This window comes from Capsicum annuum, unplaced genomic scaffold (assembly GCF_002878395.1).
Source record: "Capsicum annuum cultivar UCD-10X-F1 unplaced genomic scaffold, UCD10Xv1.1 ctg5471, whole genome shotgun sequence".
NCBI lineage: Eukaryota > Viridiplantae > Streptophyta > Magnoliopsida > Solanales > Solanaceae > Capsicum > Capsicum annuum.
The window spans coordinates 243,494-259,186 of record NW_025862939.1 but is presented as its reverse complement, the minus strand read 5'-3'; the positions used below and the strand labels follow the sequence as shown (position 1 = coordinate 259,186).

Here is a 15,693-nt window from a genome sequence, read left to right as displayed (position 1 = left end):
CTAGTCGCCATCTTTATATCTGGTTTACTTGTAAGTTTTACTTGGTACACCTTATATACCGCTTTTGGGAAACCTTCTCAACAACTAAGAGATCCATTCGAGGAACATAGAGACTAGTTGAAGTACTGAGCCTCCTGATATCGGGAGGCTTAGTACTTCAACTGAAATAATAAAAAATTATTTCACCTTTTTAGTTCTTTTTAGTTGGAACTTTAGGCGGTTCTCAAAAAAAGATAGCGAAAAAAATTATCCCTAGAGTCGAGACTAAGAGAAATGTATAAACCAATGCTTCCATAGATTCGATCGTAGTTTACAATTATAGCTTTCATACCTATTTGTTTGTTTTTATTTTCTTTTTTTTATCATCTTTCAGATAAAGAACGAACAAGAGTAAAATGAAGTTGATTCAAATAAAGATTTCTCTGGTACCCTATGTCAATAAAAGTAAAAGAAAGAAAATAAGGGAAAAAGAAAGATACCAAAGCAATGTTGTATCAGGCTGCCTGTCTTTCTGTAGTTGGATGTCCAAGTTTTTGGAATGACCCAAATTCGACTTGAGCATCTAAATCTGAGTCAATACCAACAAAAACATCTCTAAATAAGGTTCTAGCACCATGCCAAATTTGTCCGAAGAAGAAAAACAAAGCAAACAAAGCATGCCCAAAAGTAAACCAACCTCTTGGACTGCTACGAAAAACACCATCGGATTTCAAAGTAGCACGATCTAATTTAAAAATTTCACCCAATTGAGCACGTCTAGCATATTTTTTTCATAGTAGTAGGATCACTATAACTGACGCCGTTGAGTTCACTGCCATATAACTCAATAGTTACACCTACTTTTTCAACACTATACTTCGATTTTGCCCTTCTAAAAGGAACATTGGGTCTACCAATTCCATCGCCGTCTACTAAAACGACCGAAAATATTTCAAAAAAAGTAGGCATATGATGTACAAAAAGTTTACGCTCTTCTTTATCGCTAAAGATAGGGTGTCCTAACCATCCAACAACAACTATTCCATCCCCGTTATCCATTGAACCTACTCTGAATAATCCTTTTTTTGCCAGATTATTGCCGAAGTAATCATAAAAAGCTAATTTTTCAGAAATTTTAGACCAGGCTTCTGATAAAATTTGATTTTCTGCTAGCGCAGCACTAACTCTTTGATATATTTCTTGCTGGAAGTACCCCTAATCCCATTGATAACGAGTGGTCCCAAATATTCAATAGGGGTAGTTGTCAAACCATACCACATAGTTCCGGTAACAACAAAAGCTGCAAAAAAAATAGCAGCAATACTAATGGAAAGGATGGTTTCCATATTTCCAATACACAATCCTTTGTATAGAGGTTGTGGTGGACGGACGCTAAGATAGAATAGGCCCGCTAATATTCCCAATGTTCTTGCTGCAATATGATGAGAGGCTATTTCTCCTGGAACAAAAGGATCAAAACCTTCCATGCCCTATGCTGGATTTACAGATTGTACTTTTCCCGTTAGTCCATAAGGATCGGACACCCATATTTCGGGACCATACAAGCCTGTTACATGGAATGCACCAAAACCAAAGCAAGCTACCCTTGAGAGAAATAAATAAATTCCAAAGATCTTTGGCAAATCCAAAGAAGGTTTTCCTGTATGTTCATCACAAAATATTTCTAGATCCCAATACACCCAATGCCAGATAGCTGCCCAAAAGCATAAGCCAGAAAACACAATATGTTCTCCCGCTACACCTTCATAACTCCAAATACCCGGATTCATTACAGTCCCCCCTGTGATACTCCAACCGCACCATGAATTGGTTATTCTTAAACGAGTCATGAAGGGTATAACGAACATACCCTATCTCCACATTGGATCAAGAACAGGATAAGAAGGATAAAAAACCGCTAATTCATACAGAGCCATCGAACCGGCCAAACCAGCAACCAGAGCTATATGCATTATATAAATAGAAAGCAACCGACCGGGACCATTCAATACAATGATATGAATACGATACCAAGGTAAAATCATAGAAATACCCCTTATATCAAAAATAAATAGACACTATACAACTTTATTGTATTGTAAAAGACTATAATATGACTATCCTATGGACCACACTCTTGTTCAGTTGATTATTTCCGAATCAAGGGTGTTCTATTTTGTTCTATTCTGGTGGTAATAATGGAATAATTCTATTCGTAGAAATAAAGAGAATCAAATTTATTCTATGCTCGATAAGTACCAATACGCAATGGGTGAGTTGATCTCATTTTCTATGAGCGAATGATTCCATACTTATTTATCATTAGAAAGACCTATTCGTAATAATTTGAGTTTATTCATTCTTTCTTTATTTATGAATTTTTAGAATCTATGGATAAAATAAATACAATAAGAACCAGTATGAATATTCTAAAGACAATAAAAAAATTGTTACGTTTCCACCTTCACGTCAAATTTAGTATTTAGTTCTTTCTTTCATTTAATGTCTGTTGTTGTTCCAAAAGTTCCCTTCCGAGATCCTGGAGAGGCAAATCTCTTTTGGGTTGACGTATAGTGCGACTTGCCAGATATATTGGGTCATATGGTATTTTTCCGTTCTCTACCCCGATCAAGATATCCCCCGTTTCTCCCAAGAATGATAAAACAATAAATTGAATTATCAAAAATTTGGAGAGTGAAGGGCAATTAGATCCATTTTTGAGGGGATTCATATTACTACTTTCAATTAGAATAATTTATGGTTGGCTTGGTTGGACTAAAAAAATGAAGAATCCAGGCTCCGTTTAGAAAAAAACTAATTGGATTGGTAAGATATCTATGATTGCTATTCATATTTTTTCTTTGTAAAGAGATCCTAATTGTCAAGCAAAGTTATCTCAACTCTAATAAATACTTGTATAAAGTGAATTGAAAAAAAAATACAAAAAAAAGGTAATGGGAACATTTGTCCTATATGTACAAATCCAAATCGGGCGGATCTTTACCCGGAGTAGAGAATAAACCTAGAAAGATGAAACGAACCCATTCAGGAACAAGAAAATACCATTGTGGTTTAGATTAAATCTCGATGAAATAATACATCAATGAGAAGTTAATTCGATAAGTTTAATGACCCTTTTTTATAACTTTTAAATTTATATTGGAAAATTGAAAATAGAAATATAAAAAAGGAGTCAAAACTCCTCTTTATTGAAAAATCGAAGAAACGCCCTTTCGTTAGAAGCTAGAAAGAACCTTTCTTGAAAAAAGAAAGAGAACTGAAATCTATACATTGATTCACAATTTTTTTGAACCGTATGCATTAAAAGGTGCATGTACGGTTCTTACTAGCGAGATTTCGAATCAACTTATTGGTTTTATGGTATATCTCAGTATCGAGGATGAGAACAAAGAGATGTATTTGTTTATAAACTCTCCTGGGGGCTAAGTAATACCTGGGGTGGCTATTTATGATACTATGCAATTTGTGCGACCAGATGTCCATACAGTATGCATGAGATTAGCCGCTTCAATAGGATCTTTATCCTGGTCGGAGGAGAAATTACCAAACGTCTAATATTCCCTCACGCTTGGTGCCAATGATGATTTTATTTGAGAGAAAAAAGAAGACTATGCCTTCGCCATATGAATACTAAGTAATAATAGCATGGCACTTTGAATTCGATATGAGAAATTTTTGTATTGTTTTTTTTCAAAACATTAGATTCTGTATCGAGAGAGTAGTATGAGATAAGGGGTATTTCCAATTTTCTCTTATCTATGGGTAGTTCGGTTCAGCATCACAAACTTTTTTTATTTTCATATCGTAGAGTTCTTAGCAATATTTATGTTATGAAAGAGTATGAATTTTTTTTTCCTGATTTGATCGAATTAAAAAGAAACTTTGGGATTGCTGAATCACAGACAAAAAGAAGAAAAAGGAAACATATAAAGCAACAGAGCCATCATAGTATTTTTTAACTCTTTCGAAAGGAAGGATGACAATTTGATTATTTACCCATTAAAGTTTGATAGATTCTATTTTTCTGTTTCTTTAATAGAAAGGAGAGGGGTTAATTTTCTTTTAGAGTAGTATGCACAAAAGATGCCTATACGGTTGTTCAATTCTATCTTTTTTCTATTCTTTATCTTTCTTTTCTCTTTGCTTTACCATGCGAGATAGGAGAAACTTTTATTTTGTTATATAATCAGGGTAATGATGCATCAACCTGCTAGTGATTTTTATAAGGTACAAGTAACCGAATGAATCGTGGAAGCGAAAGAACTGCTGAAACTGCATGAAACCCTTACAAGGGTTTATTTACAACGAACGGGCAAACCCTTCTGGGTTGTATCCGAAGATATGGAAAGAGATGTTTTTATGTCAGCAACAGAAGCCCAAGCTTATGGAATTGTTGATCTTGTAGCGATTCAATGAAAATAACATGGATTTCATGCAAATCACAGATTTTCGATTTTATTTTTGAATTGAATATTCTATTAAATAAAAGCAATTCATCATCATTTGGTTAGGATCAATCTAAACCATCCAATCATATTATGTATATGATTCAACATGCCAACTATTAAACAACTTATTAGAAATATAAGACAGCCAATCAGAAATGTCACAAAATCCCCCGCTCTTCGGGGGTGTCCTCAGCGTCAGGAACATGTACTAGGGTGTATGTGCGACTTGTTTAGATTATGAGCTGGCACAAAAGAAAGAAAACACTTTTTACAGTATCAATGATCAGTATCGTTGAATGGGACAGGATGGAAAAAGGAACTCCATTCATTATTAAAAAAAAAATCTTATCATATCCCTCTATTGTGTATGAAGTTTATGGTTTCCGTTGGTGTAAATTCATTCATCTGAATTTAAGATAATAAGAAATTCTCCATTGCTAACAAATGGTTATTCATTAAGCGGAGGAAATCTTATTTTAAAATCATAAAACATAAAGATTAGTTAGGCTCCCAATCTGGCAAGAACGGACTAAGAGGGTCTGCTACCCAACAAACTTTCATAATTAAATATCGTTACTGTATTGGTAGATCTGATTGTGAAAGACCTATTACTGGATAATTCATGGGTAGAGACAAAGCGTGTGAACTATATATGTTTCCAATAACATCAATTAGTTGATTAAATATATATTAAATTAAAGTATAAAGTAAAGGCTCCGGTGTATAGAGAAGACCTCACCGTTTAAGAAGTAACCATAGAAACGAAGGAACCCACTATTTCTTTTTTTTTTTTTAATTTATTTTATTTACTATATTTTTGATACCTAGGAAAATATAATTTCTTATTTCGTAGTGAAATACATAAAAAAAGAATAACAAAATCGTGGTTGGGAAGGTTAGAGTAGCCAAAGACATTGGAATTTTTATTTTATGCATTGGAAAAATTCATTTTGTTTTAATAGACTAGGAAGGGGGGAAAAGAATAACTAAAAGAAAGGTAATCAATTAGTTATTCGTCAAAGTTTAATTTATTCAATGACCAGAATTAAACGGGGATATATAACTCGGAGACGTAGAACAAAAATTCGTTATTTGCATCAAGCTTTCAAGGGTCTTATTCAAGGTTTACTAGAACTATTACTCAACATAAAATAAGAGCTTTAGTTTCTGATCATCGGGATAGGGGTAGGAAAAAGAGAGATTTTCAGCGTTTGTGGATCACTCGGATAAACGCAGCAAATCGTAAAAGGGGAGTCTCCCATAGTTATAGTAAATTAATACACAATCTATACAATAGACGGTTCGCTACTAGAAATGAGGGCTATGGGAACACTTATTTAGCGACAGTTCTTGAACCATTACTATAAATACCATATTGTGACGGTTAAAACCGTCGCATAAAGTTGTCTAGGCTATTAGCACAGAAAATATTTATAACTATCACAATAGGCTTACCACCGTCGCAATAGGGTAGTTTGTGGTAACGATTGCTATAGATAATTTTTACCACGGTTATTTTTTTTGACAAACACTAATATTTCCCGGGAATTTTCCCTCCATTATTTTCTTTACCCGCTTCTTTCAATTATATACATATTTACACAGTACTTAAAAAATAAAAACAGTATTGCAGCTTTAGCTAGGGTTTAGAAATCCCCAAATCGCTATATACGAACTTCAGATTTGACTCATCTTCATCTTCATCTTCATCATTTCTTCAACATCCGACTTCCATAGCTGGATTTATCCTTCTCTTCGTGAGTTCTTCAGTATCAAGATAGTTGGATACATCTTCTTTTCGTTGTATAAATCTTTAATTGGTTGTTGGATACATCTTCATTCGGTTGAATCAGTTGAAAATAGTTTGATACATCTTCAATCGGGGTTCAAGTGAAAGACACTTCAGTTTGGTTTGTATCAATTCAACCGCTCTTGTTCTACTCATCTTCTTCTCCATTCAATTCGGTTTGAATCGTTCCCTACAACAGTCTCTTTGTCAAGGTCAGCAAAATGTTCTAGCATTTCTCTTTTGCTTTCTTCTAATTGCCTCATTTTCTCATCGTTTTCGTTGATACGAATTTCGCTAAGTTCATTACTGGGTTTATACTTGACGTGGGTAATTCCTTGAACTATTGTTTCTGTAATTTCGTAGAAATTTTGGGATTATGCTGGGATTAAGAGTTGTAAAAAAAATGGGATTTAAGTTTCTGTTATGATTGTTTGATTTTACCATTGGCTCTGTGATTTCGTAGAATTTTTGGCTGTTAGTTTAATTTAGATGAAGTACGTGACCTGTTTTGTTTAAATTTTAATGTTAAACTATTATTATAGTCGTCGTAGGAGTGAAACTGAAAGAGTAGAGAGAACCAGAAAAGAGGAGATTGGATCTCTTTGTCTTAAACCTCTCTCCGCATCAAAAGATTTAGAATTTGAGGTACTCTATTTATATTGATAGAATAATAAATTGAATGGAAGCATTGTATAATTCATGTAACAAACATGTCAGGGAAAACACCTCACTCTTTCACTTCCTATTCTGAATTTATAAGATAGTGGCTGAGATGTTTTCTTTCTTTTCCGGATTCTTTTACATTTGACAACTTTTGATCGCTGTAATTCCGAGGGAGTCAGGAAAGTGGCATTAATAGAAGACATTTGTCTTGTGGGGAAAATACTGAAGGAGGCAAAGATCAAAGATACAGGTATGCTTTAAGTGTCTTGTATTCTTATTTATGCGCAGTTTAAAAAAATGGAGGTCACTTGATGATTCAATGCAAATAGTCATTAATAAGTAAGAAAATTATCTATCTAATCAACATCCTTCCAATAAATAAGCTTTTTGTTTGGTCCACAACCTGTGTGTCTGTTTTCTTTGCAGGTATTTCAGTTCATAGCTTTCTAGTTGTTGTTCAATGACACGCTAATGTTTCCAAAGATGTATCTTGGTGTTTAGGTAAGTTTTGGTTTTGTAACCATGGCCTCGATCTAGCTCACTGGATTCTTTTGTTCTCGTAAGATCTTGGCATTCGTAATATATGGATAGTAGGGAACATTAACAGATCCTTAGTTTGTTCAAATGCGTTGGAATTAAGATGTACATGTCAGGTCTGTACAATGTATTGACACGGGGTAACTCTGGATATTGAGTTCGTCCCTCTATCCTTCTCCACTTAATTATCAGATTTTTGTCTAGATAAGTCTTAAGAGGTTGACATTGAGCTATTAAGATCTTCATCCTCTGTGTAAAAACCTTATCAATGAGTTTATACAGAGTGGTACAACATGACATGAGTCTAAACTCCTTTACTGTTTCATGGTTATTCACTTTAGGAATTAGTCACACTAGTACAATTAACTGTCTTGTACATATTGCCATCAGTAAAATACTCCTGCACTGCATTTGTAACTTCTTAATCTATCATATTCCAAGCCTTCTGAAAGTAGCATGCATTCATGCCATTTTCTGCTGGTGCTTTATTTCCATCCATGCTCTATAAAGCTAACTGAACCTCTTATCTTGTTACATGTTTGATAATCTCTGACTGCTGATGCTTATTAAGTACATTTCATTCTTCACAACAGTAGGATCAATAGTGGGAAGTGTCTCAGCTGTAGTGCCTAACAACTTGGTATAAATACCAGTGACGTCTTGTTGTACTTCCTCCCATTTAGTGACCATATTTATTCCAACTCTTCCCCGATAATGTCAACTTTTTGAGTGATCACATTAAACTCTTTTTTATTAGCTTTTTGAAGCGTTGCTTCACTACTTTAAATTTTTCCTGTACCATCTGCATAAGTCTGATCTGCCTTGACATCTTGCTTTCTAAGCCTACTGCACAAGTGGAAGAAAATCTTCACATCTTGCTTTCTAAGCCTACTGCACAAGTGGAAGAAAATCTGCTTTCTTAGCTAAAATGCTAAAGAATGTAAAGGCTTACTAGGCTCTGCCTGCTTTAAGACCAAAAGAAGGATTATAGGAATGTGAATTGAACATCCAAGATCCCTGACTATTATTTCAATGCAAGAGTATTATATAGCTGACTATTATTCTATCACATTCCATGCAGGATAGTGAGTTGAAGACTTATGTATTATATAGCTTTACTGGATGTAACTTTTTCACTCTTCTTTTGGGATTAATTGTGTTGCTAAGTCATTTTATTTCTTCTTCAATTTCAGCATTCATCTTTCTACATTGTCTCTGAGTAAACTATAACTTCAAATTTCCCAAGAAAAGGAAAGATTCTAATCTCTCTCCTTCTCCATCTCAATCTCTCGGATTAAATACTTGATAACTTGTGCTTGTTGTAAGTGCTAGATTACTCTGATTAAATACTCAATATCTCTCCTTCTCTGTTTCTGTTTTCTGTTGGTTCGCTGGCTGTTACAGATTACATGGCTGTTTCAGCTAGATCACACAGAAATTCTGAAAATTGTTTCAAAATGTTCAGCAACTGATCCAACTGCAACTAGACCAGCATTTTTAGTGTTGCTTTATGTTGTACATGGTAGTTTTAAGTGTTGTGGTTAGAAGAACCAATGAACCAGCAGTACTCAAAATTAGTTGGCATATTGGAAATACAGATAGTAGATATTATAGTCAGCATTTCAGGTCCCTCAGCAACTGATCCAACTGCAACTGGAGCACCATTCGATACCAAAATTTTCAATAGTTTCTGTCTGACTGAATCATGAGGTGAAATTGCTTGTTTTTAATATTATTTTTTGATAGTTTGCTGATGTCCTGCGTATGTATATGTGCTTGGATTTCATATATTCTTACAAAAAGTTTCCTGTTTTACATTCACTAAAAATTTAATGGAAAATTGATTCATTTTTCAAGATTAGTTGCATATTCCCATAACGTTAAAGAGACATAAGGGAGAAATTTGTGCCCTAGTAAGCATTATAGCAATAAAGTTGAAGAAGGAACTGTGAGGTCATTATTATACATTGGTCTTTCTGACATGCTTGTTCTTTCTGGCATGCTTGTGACGATTCTTTCGGTCGAGTTACAATGCTGGGATGTACTGTGCTTGTGTTTGTTTTCAGTTTGAAAAAGTCAGGTACATATGATTTGAACTAATAGCTTCTTTACTAATCTATTTTCTTTTGATATAATCCGCGCATTGCGCGGGTGCATATACTAGTTACTTTGTAAGTGATTACTACAGCATTTATTAACTAATAAGTTTTAAGTGACTTTGACTGTTTTGATGTGCATTTTTTTAATTTCAACATTCTGAAATTTAACTTGTTCCTTCTTAAATTTATACAGATTTGTACAAAAATGAACCAACAACAGCCTACAAAGAATAACAAAAGTGCAAGGAACAGGACATTTATTAAAGCTGGATCATTATCAGCCATGGCAAGTAGAAAACGACGTATGCTGACAACAAATGAAACTATTCAAGCTATACAATCGGAGAAAGAAAATCTTCTAAAGTTAATTGAACAAGAGCGGCCACCAGTAGCACCACTAGCACCACCATCTAGAGTAATTGAACAATCTGTAGCAGAGCACCATGTTGTAGAGGAGCAAAATGCAGTGGATGATCAACTTGTACGAGATCAGGTCAAAGCGACAGATTCAGCCACTCCTACAACTGCTGAACATTCTGAAGCACATGGTAATATATACCTTAGAAACTTATTAAATTCATTCATGACTTATAATTTCTTCTATCTTTTTCTATACCAGAAGGGCCTTCAACTATAAAAAGAAGAGGCAAAACACAAATGCACAAGGTACATGGCCGGAATGAGAAACAATTGATCACATTAAACCAGAACAACCAGCCTGTTGGTCCTACAGATGAAGCTGTAAGTGAGTTGAGCAGCTTCCTAGGTATATTGGCGAGGAAAGCCACCCTTTGCCCATTTGATATATTTGATTGGCGGCAAATGGATACTAAACAAAACTTATGGGATTATACCAAGGTTTGTGCTCTAAATATCAATTTACATATCATTATTGAAACTTCAACCTTTTTCATTTCCTTAATTAAAAGTGCATTTTTTTTTGTTGTTCTAACTGAACGGAACCAACTTGTAGGCCAAATATGAAATTCCTGATGTTGCAAAACCATGGGTTTTGGAAAGAATTCGAGAATCTTGGAGAATTTAGAGAGCACCTCGTGTATTGGAAGTTCGAAAAATTTCAAGTAAAACGTATTTCACCATGTATGATCATATTATTGTTGGTGCTACAGATGAAGCCTTTATTACTATTGTTAACGTTACTGATTCATCTTTCAGAAAATGTCCAAAACCAATATTGAGAATTGAAAGAAGTTAATGAATCCACACACTACTGGGAAGAAGAGTTTTGCTTTAGAAGAGTTTTTGATATTCACTAAATATCATATGAATAGGGAAATGAGAAGGGGAGAACTTTGTCTCTAAAGGAAATGTTTGGGGTGACAAGAGCAAGAAAATCTAATCGTACATATAAGACGTCTAATGAAGACACCATTAGTAAAATTGTATGAAACTTTTCTTTTTCAAGTTTATAATGACATGAATGACCAGTTTTTAATTTTTAATTACTTAAATGTTCTTTTGAATATGATTATTAGGCTCAAATGGAGGAAATTGAAACACAACAGGGTTCAAATGAACCACCTCTTGATGCATTTTCAGTCGTAATGGATGTTGAACATTCGGGACGTGTAAGACTGCTTGGAGGGGGGTTACAAAGACTTCTTTGAAAAGATTAAATAATGGATTTGAACAATCTTTAAATGACACAAATGATGTTGTGCAACAAATGCAAGAAAGGATGCTAAAAATGGAGGATCAGATCGAGGAGCAGAAGAGAACCATTCGACAAGTTGTTGCAGATGTAATTGCTCAGCTTCAGAATGCAGGAATAATTGATCCTAAGATACTGGCGGCATTGTTCATTCCTTCACCAACTGAATTGATTTCTGCACAAGCTGCTACAGGGAGAAACAGTCAATGTTAGTGTTTGAAATTCTAAATTATACTCCAGTTCATTTGGTGGCTGATATGGTTTATTGTTGTTGAATCTAAAAGTCTAGTGAAGTCGTGTGGGGCTCTTTCGATTCACTAGCAAATTTGTCATTTGTTGTTTTTGTTGTAAACTCATTTTTCTTGTCAAAACAAGTTTGAAGCCTAGTGAAGCTGTGTGGGGCCTTTTTCGATTCTCTAGCAAATTTGTCATTTGTTGTTCTTGTTGTAAACTTATTTTTCTTGTCAAAACAAGTCTTAAAGCCTAGTGAAGTCATGTGGGGCCTTTTTTGATTTACTAGTACTTTGTTGTTCTTATTGTTGCTTCTTATGTTGGCTGGCTTGAATCTCTTGATACACACTTATCTTTGTATCACGAGTTATGTTTGATGATTATGTGGGATGTTCAGTATTGATGTGGTGCTTGACATAATCTGTAAAATGGAGTAATGTAGTACCTCAAGGAAATCTGACATGAGTTTACATTAGTTAGTACCTCAATGAACCTTGCATTTCAAACTTCAGGCCAGTGTCTACAAGTAGGTCGAAGTTTGTTTAACACTAATGTGTTGCCAGCTAGATTGACCACAAAAACTTTTCATGAATTTACATTAGTTGGTTAGATCAAACAATAGTAGATTGAAGTGTCAACAGCTAGTGCACCTAGCCTGAACATCTTTGTCTTCATATAAACTGACGAATGTGTAAATTTAATTTTATCTATTGAACCAATGCCTTTATTAAATCTCACGTGTACAGCTTCTGTAATACGAGATATTTTGGGGTTGGTATTAAACTTCAGGAGGTCATTACAAGTATAAATTCTGTTCCGAAAATATTTCTTTTGCTTTCTGTTGTTTTGTAGTGATAACGTGTTGTTCTTCTCGTCTTTTTTTTTAAATGGTTGCATTTGTTGATGTGATGGTTGCATCTGTTGATCATGTGATAACGTGTTATTTTGTATTTGGCTACAAAAGCAATCCATTGGCTTTCGATATTACAACTGCGTGTAGCGGGTTCATGTTGGGTTTGGTATTTGCTGCTTGCTATATCAGAGGTGGAATTTTGTGAACTATGTTTGATACTTAAGTTCTTGGTAACTTTGCCATAGAGGAATCAAATGAACCAGGAACCTTTTGCGGGTCCTGTTGACTTACATATTTTTTCCAGGAGAATGTCCTTAACAATTGAGATTGTAAACCAGTTGCATGCTTGTGAGTAATCGCGTTAGCAGATTTTCATTTCTCGCATGCCTGTACATTTTCCCCTGCACTTATTGCTGGACGTTCCCTTGACTTCGTTTGTTTTCTTCCATGTTGCTCAAAACTTGACTAGAACAGTTGTATATAATGAGAAGTACAAGTGTGGTTCCACCCTATTAGAAAATAAAATTGCCGGTTACATGTCACTTCTGTAAAACATAAATCTTAGCCAACTAGGTAATAAAATATGTATGTTGACAAGTTTATATAAGTCATATCTATTAATATGCTCATTTGCATTTTTAATGTCCCTTCTCCAACTCTTTGATCCAAGTTTTGTTTGATATTTTTCAACTTTTGTTCTTGTTATTGTTGTGTAGTTTGTTGCTCGACTTTAATTTTGTTATTCTTATTGTTGTAGGTGATCATGACATAGAAGATGGCGGCGGAAATGAAATTGATGAACTAGACCTGACTTAGATATCGAGCACATTGGCTTCATGTCACAGTAGCTGTTGGAAAAACTTATGTATGTTTTGATTGGGATCTATCACATTATTTGACCGAGTAGTTTCAAACATTTTTTTTATTTTTGAACATTGAAAACTTGTGTATGTTTTGATTTTTTTGAACGGTCAAAAAATATTTGGTTTCTTGTTGGTTGGCAAAATTAACCCTTGCTATAGTTCATGTTTAAGTGTCACAATAGCTTACAAAATAACCGTCCTAAAAAACTTTTTAGGACGATTTATATAAGCCACAATAAGTAGCATTTCCAACATAAATTAAATCGTTCCAACAGCTTAAAAACCGTCGCAATAACGCTATAGGGACGGTTTTACAACTGTCGTAATAGCCTAAACAACCGTCGCAATAAGGTCATAGGGACGATTTTACAATCGTTCCAATAGCTTAAAACTGTCGCAATAACGCTATAGGGATGGTTTTACAACCGTCACAATAGCCTAAACAATCGTCACAATAAGGTCATAGGGATGATTTTACAATCATCCCAATAGCTTAAAAATCATCGCAACAACGGTATAGGGACGGTTTTACAACCGTTGCAATATCCTAAAAAGCGTCGCAATACGATTTATAGACTGTTTAAAACCGTCCCACTAGCTAAAAACCGTCGCAATAACTTTTATATGGACGGTTATATAACCGTTGCAATAGATTAAGTACCGTCGCAAGAGATTCTATATGGACGGTTTTAAATTCGTCGCTATAGCCAAATAACCGTCGCCGTGTCAACTTTATAACCGTTGCCATAGTTTACAAATAGGAACGGTTGTAAACGTCCCAACACCACGTCAAACCGTCGTCATATGGTCATGTACACAACCGTCACTAAAGACATGGATGTAGCCACGGTTTTTTGAACCGTCGCATTTGACCTTTGGTAACGCCTTCAGTAGCAACGACTCCCTAAATCGTCGTGAAAGAGCTATTGGAATGATTTTGGGGGCTATGAAGAAGGTATTACAACCGTCACCATAGTCTTTATATGATTTTGAACAAAATCAACTCGGAGTCTTTACCGAAGTCTTTAAAAACTCCCCAATCTCTCCTGAGAATAAATGGAGGTTTATTCTATCGGATGAGTTAGAAATTAGTATGAGAAAATATGCTAAAGTAGTCAAAATGAAAGAACATGTTCAATTTAATAAAAACAAATTTCTTTTTTTCCGATTCATTTGTTTCTTACGACACGATACTCAAATCTAGATTTGAGTAATTATGATTTAAGTAAAGAAAAAGAAAGCCTATTTATTTCGGTTTTTAAAACCAGTAGTTCTAGCGGTTGACTCGGTTCTTTCAAATTGTTTCTCATTATTGAGAAAAGGTAACAAAGATAAAATACGAGCTTCTTTTATAGCAAGAGTAATTAATCGTTGTTGTTTCAAGGTCAATCTATTCATGCGTCTTGATAATATTTTTCCTTGTTCACTAATAAATCGACTAATTAAACTCATGTTTCTATAATCAATTCGATCCCCCGATTGAATTGGGGGCAAACGCCTACGAAAAGATCGCTTGAATTTAAGAAAAGGTTGCTTGGATTTATCCATAGTTTATTAATTCTAATTCATTTTAAATCCACCCAAAATTAAATAAGATTTTTGAAAAATAGAATTTGTTTAGTTTCTATTTAAATATGTTATATATAATGGCATTTTCCCCCTTCCTTGAAAGGGTAAGGCACAGGTACTTGGTTCGCTCTATTTTTTTTTTTTAATCTCCACATGAATCGTATGTTTGTAACAATAGGGATAGAATTTTTTCAATTCTAATCGATTAGGCGTATTGTGCTGGTTCTTTTGAGTACTATATCTGGAAATACCTCTTGATACCATATCAACACTGTTTCGGACACAACTAGTACATTCCAAAATCACCGTTACTCGGACATCTTTCCCCTTGGCCATGAAACTCCTTTGGATTTTTGATTTGCTTAACTCTTCTATTTTCGTTTCAAAACGAAGAAAGGATAAAATAGAAGTTACTAACTTGAAATCCAATTCTAAAAGTAAAAGATTAAAATCAAGAAAATAAAGTAATAGCAAAGCAAATTCATAGTAAAATACAACGATTTTTCTAAAGTATATTGCAAATTTAAGTAATCATTTAAGTATCTTGTATAATACTCTTGCCCTACACCCCCATTTTCTATTCTACCCCCATTCCTTTATGACTAATATTCAGTTAATTCGAACTTGAGCCCGAATGTTGAATCCACATTTTTATTCTTTCTCTTTCCTCCCTTATTCTAAAAAGGAAAAAAAGAGAAAAGAGGGGGAGAGGGATTCATCACCAATATTTGATTGGATCTCTAATTTTCTTTATTCTTTCCCATGACAATAACTAGAATAAAAAAAAGGGGAATGTCAATGCATCCGGGGAAAAATGATTAATCTCTATCAACAGACCTGCTAAAGCCCCGACCATAGCGTACTTAGTACTAGTGCCACAAAGAGATATGTTTTTGGATCTCGCATTGAAAAACCTCCTTATTTTGTATTATTTGTTAGAATAGATAATACATATATGATCAGATGCAT

At 34.4% G+C, this 15,693-nt stretch overlaps 1 protein-coding gene and 3 pseudogenes across 8 annotated transcripts; 3 read left to right on the top strand and 1 right to left on the bottom strand.

Annotated features, from left to right (window-relative positions):
* Positions 1-351: 351 nt before the first annotated feature.
* Positions 352-2,027, bottom strand: LOC124893159 (annotated as a pseudogene).
* A 454-nt stretch (positions 2,028-2,481) lies between these two features.
* Positions 2,482-4,416, top strand: LOC124893151 (annotated as a pseudogene).
* Positions 4,417-6,067: 1,651 nt separating this feature from the next.
* On the top strand, positions 6,068-10,791 carry LOC124893150. Of its 8 annotated transcripts, none has more exons than XR_007050575.1 (10): positions 6,068-6,449; positions 6,789-6,882; positions 7,080-7,150; positions 7,327-7,401; positions 8,631-8,690; positions 9,501-9,517; positions 9,730-10,084; positions 10,156-10,394; positions 10,510-10,637; positions 10,713-10,791. XR_007050575.1 is itself a non-coding variant. In XM_047404253.1 (10 exons), exons 7-9 carry the CDS (start codon positions 9,742-9,744, stop codon positions 10,579-10,581), a joined length of 654 nt encoding a protein of 217 aa, XP_047260209.1. In that variant the 5' UTR covers positions 6,068-6,449; positions 6,789-6,882; positions 7,080-7,150; positions 7,327-7,401; positions 8,631-8,690; positions 9,501-9,517; positions 9,730-9,741; the 3' UTR covers positions 10,582-10,618; positions 10,713-10,791. The 8 variants fall into 8 exon arrangements, 7 of the variants coding, with proteins under 7 accessions (XP_047260209.1, XP_047260208.1, XP_047260210.1 ...); XM_047404253.1 differs by having other exon boundaries at positions 10,510-10,618; XM_047404252.1 differs by having other exon boundaries at positions 10,510-10,625.
* A 453-nt stretch (positions 10,792-11,244) lies between these two features.
* Positions 11,245-15,693, top strand: part of LOC124893152 — a 31,169-nt pseudogene continuing 26,720 nt past the window's right edge.